Raw genomic sequence first — 9,691 nt, forward strand, 5'->3', positions numbered from 1 at the left:
ATATCAGCAACTCAATTCAAGTTCACTTGTGCATTCGCATCATTTTGTGAAGATATATAATTTGTAATATTTTGTTAACTTTATATAAATCTGATTAATCTCATATAGGAAGCTTTTTGTTGAGTTAAATAACATGCTAGCAAAGAGCTTCAGTGTAACTTACTAGTGTTGATTCAGCGCGATCAGCTTCAGTATGCGCAGTTCAAACAGCAACGCACGACTAATAATAACTATGATTGGGACTGTCACATTACATAACATTAATGAAAACAATATTTTAATAAATCGTTTTGAATTAACTGGGTTTAGGTGACGTTTCAGCACGTTGTTCTTGCAAGTGCGTCCACAAATTCTGAATAACAGATCTGAGGCGGCGTTCGTGTTGTAGCCTATTACATGTTATATTTGGTTATCAAATAAGTAATTTAATTAAATTATAAATAACATCGACTAATTTTACAATCCCATAGCCCTTTGTTTAGATTAAAAACATCCTTCTCATTCATTTGGTGAAGAACATGGCGTTTTGAGCAGCATTACACAAAGTCCTACTGTCATGCTGTCGGCTATAAGCCACTGCTGTAGACGCATATTGCAGTATTATGGTTAACGATTAATCGATTAATTGATCGTTAATTTAAACGACGATCGATCATGGGAATTTGGTAAAATTGACATCCCTAATATATATATATAAGGGGTGACCCCGAATAGTCGGAGATTCGATGCATCGATATGCAGAGCCTGATTGACCACCGTCGAATCTTCGCGGGTGTTATGAAACGAGGATCATACCATTTTGGCAATATGGGGGGTGCTCAATATTTTAAAGACGTGTCACGGCGCTGAGCTGAGCTCAGCATCCGGTGTGCGAGCCCTTAAAGGACGCTGAGCTTCGCACTGCGCCTTTAAAATTCGAACACGTTCAATGAGTGTACACACACCGGCGGAAGCATTCAGCGCCTGTTTGCCACTCAGGAAGTTGTTTAAAATCCTGCCACACCACAGAGCACTTTTTCAAGGTTTTATATTAAATTTATATTATATTTCCCTCAAATCGTCAAAGTACATACTGATTTAACCCTGTGCTACAAGATACACTCATCGTGCAGCTATTCTGTCAATTCAAAATTGAGCTCGTGTGTATATAATGTGCGCTTCAGGTGGCGGTGTGGGATCCTGAGGCGCGGGGCTGAGCTTCGCGTCCTTCACCCCCTTTAGGCACAATCGGCTTAAGAACGTGCATGTAAACACACTCAAAATGTTCTTTTCCTCTCTAGGCAGGTATTTTTTTTAGGTTTATTTATCAAAATGTTCTTTTATATATTTGTGTGACGTTCTGCATTTCGATCGCGGCTTTAACATGTTATGAGAAAACGGTTTATGAATATTTATCCACCACATTACCTTTTAGGCTATTTAAACCTAAATAAGAAGTTGGCAGGCAGTTTTGGACGCTTTATTAAAAGTTTTTCCTATGTGCAGTGTGTAAAGTAAGTAAAATAAAAAATAGTTTTACCCCCTGCTGACAAGTGTGCCCCTCCCAACCCATTCACACACACATAGATAATTTGACTATCGGTCGACCATAGAGAGATTCGACAATTCTGATTCGAATGTCTAAATCCTTAGTCGAGGAAAGTCCTAATATATATATATACACACACACACGCACACATATTACACTTTTGTGTAACGCATTATTTTCAAGGAGGGCCATACCTTATTAAAAAGTTTGGAAGAAAAAATCAAATAATGCGTAAAGAACTTTTCATTTTTCGAAATGAATATGGTCTAAACTTTCAGTTTTGGCTGTTTAGCCTGCAAATGCAATGATGCCCATCCATCATGCTCACAAATCAGCCTGAATTGTTAAAATTGGTGGAAATAGATGGACAAATTACAAAGAAAACAACTTACATACTCAGATATGACCACTTTCAGTCACGTCCAATCAAAATTGTGAGCAAGGCATTTTTAGCAATCATACAACTAATTTTAATATAAGATTAATGTAATAATACATACCAAATAACAGTTAGAAGTAACAAATAAAACATGCTTACTGTATATGTTTTTGTAATTCTTTTTTTAAATTCAAGCAAAAAACACTGCAAAAACCAATAAGAAATGTTGATGTGACTTTCTTTTAATAAATAGTATATATCAATATTTTAAAAAAATATTAGTAGTATTTTTGCAAAATGATAGGTGTACGGTATATTGTGTTACACTAATCTGTCTAAATATCAAAAGGAAATAAGAGCATTCATTTGCATTCACCATTTCATTTTAAATCTGTAAAGATTGCACATCTTATGTATTTTTAGCCTGCTGCACTATAGACTACACAATGATTTGAAATTTAAATTCACTCAAAGGCAATCTAAACAACATTAATTACTATGGAAAGGAAATGCAAACCATATTGTTGATGGTTGTGTGCATTAAAAAAAACAGCAGCATAGATACAAGTGAAAATAAACTTGAAGGAACAGAGATGTCATTTGTTACAGAACTTTAAAATCGTGTCAGTTTAACGGTTTCACAGACAAGACTTTAGCCGCCATGCATGTTTGAGCTGTTTTAACTGAAAGAAAATTGCGTATCTTTAAATATGTCAGTGTTATGTCGCAAGATGCACACCAGTAATACTTTTTTCTAAGGCATGTTTATAAAAGCTACTTAGATGTCCTTATTAAACTAAGGCCTAATCGTGGCTTAATCTAAGCCCTGTCTGTAAAACCAGGCCGATAGGTTTAAAAAAAGGATACATTTCAGAGAGAGAGAAAGAGAGAGCGAGACAGAGAGAGAGAGAGAAACAGCTAATGTAGCCACTGTGTTGTTTTGTTGCTTTTCTGACTCTAATGCATATTGTCTCTGCAGTGAAGACTGTACTCTGTACCAGCAGGGGGCTCTGTTATTGCAATTTAAAAAGCAAAGCAAGTCAATAAACGGCCAATACAGCAAACTTGCCTATTATAATAGGCAAAAAAAAACAGTATGTGACAAGAGTAGTATGTCTGAATTTACAATACCCATAAAAGAGTGGGCAAAAGTTACCCAGATGACAGATTACTTCTGGCAAGATTCTGAAGTGTGTGTATATGATGGACACAGTGCTTTCCCATGAGACCATGGGAGATCATATATAAATGGTAGTGAAGTGACACAACTGATGCTGGTAGGTCACAACATGGCAACATGTAGTATGTTAGGATTCCTTCCAGAAAAGTGTGCTTTTTTGTGTGATTGTTGCAAGCAAAAATCCTCGATTATGAGGCATCTTTTCTTAAAAAATGCTATGGAATATGCGGGATATTTATGCAATTTAATGCAATGAAATTGCATGAACTTGCAAAAACTGCGGTTTGATTAAAAAGAGAAAAGTGATTCCCCCAAAACCCTGTTCTTACTAGGCTACTACCTTAAATGTAAAGAGTAATTTCTTTTTACTTCCTATAATAAGCAAGCATACTATATCACAGAAATCTTGTTTTATTTCAGATCTTAATAAACACATGGCTCAAACTTACAAAACATTGATGGGTCTGTAGCTTTACAAAAGGAATATGCTACAACTTCTGTAAAAATGAATAAAAAATGTAATGTGTGCTTCCTGTTTCACACTTTGTCCTTTTCAGGGGTCTGAGCGCAGTTTGCGTGATTTTTGGTCCATATATGAACACTCCTAACGATCTCAGACCGCTTTAAAGCGAACCGAGCCAAGACCATCTCGGGAGGTGGTCTGGGTACTGTTCGATCTCATCTTATGTTACGGTTCGCTAAAAACACGCAGTCTGAACACAAACCGCTCTGTGCTTATTTTATTTCTCTGTTCGCAAATTCCAACGTAGTTTGGTCATCAAATGCCTCCATACAAATTGGCTGGACTAGATCCAAAAAGCAACAAGTAACCAAGGTTAACCAAAGGGACCCAGATCTCTTAACGTTCACACTGTCCCTGTACCTGAAAGAGGACTCCGATCATTTTTGGTCCCCTTTAGTAGGAATGTGGTCTCAGACCCCTTTGTGTTCAGACTATTGCTTTTTGGATCTAGTCCAGTTCAGTGTTTGATGGCTCACCCTACGCACTTCAACATTTTTTCCCATTCACTTACATTGTTTGTTCCTCAGTAACCAAAATATTTGTTTTTAAAGATTAGGCTATTATTATTTTTGTATTGCTACAATTGGCAATGCTACACATGCTGTTGAATTAAGTAGTTTATTTTTTTTACACAAAAATATAATTATTTTTTGCAATACTAAACATCCTGGCACTAGTTATATCACACATCCACCTTTGTAACTAACATTTATTTGGATTTTTTTTCCTAGATTCATGTTTATTTTATTGCAGAAGGCAATGATAACATCAACATACGAAAATAAACAATACAATACAATTATAAAAGAAAGATGCCAATTAAATAAACTGCTTTAAATTTTCCAGGTAAAATATAGGTAGGCTGTGTCTAAAAGCAGAATGGAATAATCACATGAAAAAATAAATCTGCATATTCTTCACTTTGTACTCCACTGATTCTTATATTAGGCTAGTAATGCAGATGTTTACATTCACTTAAGACAAAACTACCTGTGTGAAAATTGTAATTCTAGTTGAGAAATAATCTAATTGGGACTATTTGCAAACAATGTTTGCATTAATTTGCAGCAAATATATTATTAGTCCCGAGATTCTTCTCATGGGGGAATTTTTCGCATTTCTGCATGTTTGGTACCTCATTTCAAATCCAGAATTTGGATATATTTTCCTATAGACAGATATACACTGTAGAGCCATTCATTGGATGTTAAGTAAAATCTGTACCAGCAGGAGGCGCTCTTGCAAAATAAATGTTTATTGCACATCTTTTTTTTCCTTCTTCTGCCAAGGTCTGTCTTTGTGATTATTCAAATAAATTGATAAGAAAGGTTTTCCAAGCTAGTTAACAAAAAAAATGTTATTGTTGGGGGAGTTCACTGTAGCTACAACATACAAACGTAACAAAACGGTTTTCACAGTCAGTCAGGAACTCTCACGTAAACTCCATTAGACGCACTTACAGGTTAACAGCAGAATTCAATACTGAAAACAAATCAAACCCCAGAACATTTGCTGGACTCATCGCTAAAATTCATCATGAATATGATGTGCAAGACATAAAATCAAAGCAAAAGCTTTATGCAATCAAAACTTGATAACCAAGCTGAAAAGTCTTAAGCTGGCTGATATTAAAACTAGAAGCTGCTTACAACAGCAGTGGAATGGCAAAGCTAAGTAAGCACATGACTCAGAATGACTCTCTAATAACACGCAGAATGACTCTCACACAGCATAGTGACCTCTCATATACAGCTTCATTACAGCTCAAACTTCAAAGCCAAGCCTAGAAGTGTTGTGTCAGACTAGGCACGTATAGTATAACCAACAAAAGAAATATGATGGAATTTGATTAAAAAATATATCTAATTCATAATTTAACTTTTTCAATGTTCACAGCTGCTTATGACAGAACTTCTACAACTTCTGAAGCTAAGTATTTTTCACCAAGTTTATAACTAGTAAGACTAAACTGCTCACTAACCCAACAAAATGTACATGTGACATTGTACAGTAGGCCTACCATGCTTTCCTTGTTTCATCAGATCTTGATGCATCAACATGATCCTTGGAAACTTTCTCCACAACCATAGCCCATAGCTCAATCTGAAAGGTGAAATATAAATATGCATAAATAATTTGAATCAATATAATATAGTTATATTCATGTACAGAAAATGTAATGTAAACATTTTCAGTGGACAAACGGTTTAACGTTAGTGCAACGAAATACTAACCTGGTCTCACCACATATGACGCTATTTTTCTGTTTTAATGCAAAACATATTTTGTGTCTTCGAAAACTTTATTTAATTTAAAAGCATCGAGTACAACCAAACAAAGGCTGCCTGACTTTAATAACTGCGCTCTTTCTTGGTAGATTATTCGGGAAAATCATCTTCTGTCGTTGTTTACAAGGAAGCTAGCTCCCGCCAAGAGCGCCAAACTTCAAGTGGTACGTGACGTGACCAACTGAGCGGTTGGTTCGGAACGGTTTTCCGATTAGTGTCGAAAATGTACTATTTTAACTTATCCTTGCGCATTTAAAACGCTACAGGAAACGTTAACAAAGGCTATCCATACATGTATAGTCTAATGCATTACAGCAAAAAGCAGTCAATGCAAACGTGTTCTTTCAATTATTTAAAGATCAAGTGACAGTTTGTTTTACTATATACTATATAAATCTTAAAATTGTATTGCAATACATATATAAATCTCCTGTATCTAAAAAAAAATTAGGTTATCCGAGCTGGAAAAGTTCAGTAAAGGCATGTTCATTCAGATTTACACTTGAAGATGAAAAATAATTTTCACTCTCAACTGAAGAGAGAGATTACTCCAAGGGGTAGGCTACATTCTGTTTGGGTTCCTTTATTACAAATGTAAACTGGAGAAACACCTGGCTTTTACCTAATGTTGTAGGGTGAATTCAGGGTGATTAGAAGTAGAACACTTTCCCAGTCATCTCAATGGCAAAAAGTGTCCCAATCACCCTACCCAACAGGGTTAAGGAATGTCATTATAAAACACAGCCTCTGAATTTCTAAGTACTCTGATATTGATGAAACTAGCTAATTTTGTGGTTTTAATGAAGAAACATTTGCCCATTTATTTTGTGATCGTAGTAGCCTACATGCATGTTTGACAAGTTTTGCTCTACAACTGTGACCTGCAGCTTTCATTATGAAACCCCAAATCTGTTGTCCTTTGATTGTTTCTTGTATGCACAAATAGCTTGTCTCATTTAAGTTTCCCCTTTCTTGCAGAATTTAACTTTTCAGCCTTAGATTGCAATATTTTATAAAACAAGAACAATCAATTATGACGTCACTGTTACTGCCCTAGTCCCCCAGAGTTAGAAGAGATGACTTTAGGTCTTGTAACTACAAGTTGAGGGTTGTCAGGGCAATTCATGAGACTTTAAAGTTAGTGTCAAAATGAGCCTCACAGAACATGAGGCACAAGCAATAGTTTTAAACCACATTATGGGCTTCTTACAGATGGCCCACTCTTGCATGAGATCCCATGTGCACAGAAACAGACTCTGCATTTCATACAAGCAAGTTTAATATTTAACCTTTGGCAGGTTGAGTAGGTAAAGCACAGCATTTTGTACACATTGTAACAGTCACACCTGTAAGATTACACATAAGAATGGCAAGCTTCAAATAAGAGTTCAACTAAAATAAAAAAATTGGTTCACAGGATCAAGAGAAAAAAAAAAGCCTAACAGATTAGTGCATTCTTAACCTTTATAGAAGCAAATTGCTCCAAACATACTGGTAGTGTTCCCAAATAAAATATAAAAATGACATGCACAAAATAAAAAAACGGCAAAGAGCAAGTGTTCTAAAAGAAAACCACATATGTCAAACAGTAGAATTAAAACATTTAAAAATGAAAACGAAGTAGGCCAATCAACTGGCATTTCCAGAATGCAGATAACAGTCCAGTGGCCTTATACTAGAGGATAGCAGCCAGCTGTTGCAATGCCACAGTGGTTCTGTCGGTCTTTAGCCATGTAGATGTAGCCTTTGTCACCCCATTTCTCAGTCCAGCTAAAGGCGGAACACAAGGTGTGCATTTCAGATTGTGCCTGCAGTTAAGTGGTATTTTTAAAAATAAACACGTAATTAAATCATACCTGTTCTTCACAATCCAGTATCTCTTCCCAACAACATCAGCCCCCTCATAACCATAACCAACCACCAAGACTCCATGGTCAAGTTCTTCACTGCTGCACTCCTTCTCATAATAGATGCCTAGAGTAGAAAGTGTAGACTGTCAGGCTTGGATTTAAGTTTAAAGGAAAGCCAAGTGCGTTTATAATGGTGTGTACAAGCCAAAGAACCATATATTTAGACTGTTCCAGGGATAAACCACATACCAGACTGATAGAACTGGAAAGATTCATGTGCAGCATCAATAGCAACAGCTACAGGACCCACAGCAGCAACAGCCTTCATCAAAGCATGCTCTTTACCACTGGGGATGTCCACAAAACCAGTGTCATTAGCAGCATTATAATGGGGGTCGTAGTGGCATGGCTGATCATCCTGAAAGCACAAGAAATATTGTACTCAATATATACCCAATACAGGGGTTAGAGAGAGCTAAGCCTTGACATGGACTATAGATTCACTAGCATCTAGCATCAGAAAGAGCACAACTGATTCTTACCGTTGCAAGGTAGGGATATGACTCCTCAGAATCCAGCCCATTGTTATCCTGGACATATTGGAAGGCCTGGTCCATGAGGCCTCCGTCGCAGCCTTGATTGCCCTCTGGCCGGGAACAGTCCACCAAGTTTTGCTCACTCAAAGAAACCAGCTTTCCCGTTTTACGGAACAGCTGACCCTCCAAGGCACCTGTTGAGCTGAAAGCCCAGCAAGATCCACACCGTTTCTAGGATCACAAAAACGGACCGTTACCAAATGTGCAATACAGGCACAGTTTAAAACATTAACAGATTTAGAGTAAATTAAACCACTAGAAACCAGTTTGATAAATTGTTAGCTTACTTGGTCTTTAACAGGGGTAACATAGCCCTTCTCTCTCCAGTCAACCTGTTGGGGGACCTCAAAAAAGCTGGGTTCCATAAACAACGAGCCTTTTGACTTCCGGTTGGGGTCATGACTGTAACCATTCATTGCCTGTTTGAACTCCTCATGTGTCTAAAAGGGAGTATGCAAACAAAAGGCTTAAATTAATAAAAATAAAAAAGCCTAGCAGACATTACCACAAAAGGGTAACGATTATAAAAAAATAAAAAAAACGATTTATATATACTGTATATAATAATTGAAGAGCATTAAAATGTTTTACACGATTCATCCGTTCAGAAACTGCCACAGAAAAGATACAAAAAAACTGAACTGCTTACCATGTCACCAAATTGGTTCATGCCCAGTCGAAAGGTGTGTTTGCCCACAGAGAGCTCAAGGTTGTGCAACTCAATTTTCCTGAAGTTTTTCTCCCACACCATTCTCCTCCAGCCCTCTTCTTTCTGAAGCAGCAAACATTTTAGCCATTGGAAAACAAAATGTCTGTGTAAAGACATGCATTGCTTTTCTATTGTGTTGAAGCTGATGCCTGGGTACAAGCTCTAGTACTACCCACCTGGTGGTAGTTTTTTCCATGCCAGCTCTTCCAGAGGTGCCAGTGGTCATCTAACCGCTGGTCTAAGTTTGGGGCAGCAAACACTGCGATCATGCATACCATGAGGAGCAAGGCAAACATCATCCTACCTGCAAGACAGAAGCAAACTCAATTTGAAGGAATGTCACAGAGGTGAGTTACACAGACTTCAGCATTCGATCCAGTTACAAGGAGCAAACCCTCAGTGCGCATACCAATTGTTATTTAAAGTTAAGACACTGAATATGTACAGGTTACAAAACCACATGCAGACAATGCACAAGTAGCTTTGTAACATTTGTAGACTTTACTAGCCTAGAAAATATTTAAACAGCTTATTTTACCTATCAACTATATAATTGAGCTACTTAAACTAAGCCAGGCAAATTTTTTAAGTACGCTCAAGAAATTAGTGGAATAAACTTACCTTTTACCAGCTAACGA

The 9,691-nt window shown here is 36.9% G+C and overlaps 1 protein-coding gene and 1 long non-coding RNA gene across 2 annotated transcripts in view; both read right to left on the reverse strand.

Moving 5' to 3' along the window:
- The window catches only part of LOC137071988 (uncharacterized), a 97,495-nt gene extending 91,463 nt beyond the window's left edge, over positions 1–6,032 (reverse strand). Inside the window, exons 1-2 of the long non-coding RNA XR_010904572.1 lie at positions 5,845–6,032; positions 5,631–5,713 (exon numbers count right to left, since the gene is read on the reverse strand). This is a non-coding gene — a long non-coding RNA (uncharacterized lncRNA). The remainder of the gene's footprint in view (positions 1–5,630; positions 5,714–5,844) is intronic.
- A 1,135-nt stretch (positions 6,033–7,167) lies between these two features.
- On the reverse strand, positions 7,168–9,684 carry ctsll (cathepsin L, like). Its single transcript, XM_067439068.1, has 8 exons — positions 9,675–9,684; positions 9,230–9,357; positions 8,994–9,116; positions 8,632–8,784; positions 8,291–8,515; positions 7,998–8,166; positions 7,755–7,872; positions 7,168–7,668 (listed from the first exon to the last, which is right to left on the reverse strand). The coding sequence occupies exons 2-8, from the start codon at positions 9,350–9,352 to the stop codon at positions 7,569–7,571; spliced, it is 1,011 nt and encodes a 336-aa protein (XP_067295169.1). The 5' UTR covers positions 9,353–9,357; positions 9,675–9,684; the 3' UTR covers positions 7,168–7,568.
- Positions 9,685–9,691: the final 7 nt, after the last annotated feature.

This window comes from Pseudorasbora parva, chromosome 3 (genome assembly GCF_024679245.1).
Source record: "Pseudorasbora parva isolate DD20220531a chromosome 3, ASM2467924v1, whole genome shotgun sequence".
NCBI lineage: Eukaryota > Metazoa > Chordata > Actinopteri > Cypriniformes > Gobionidae > Pseudorasbora > Pseudorasbora parva.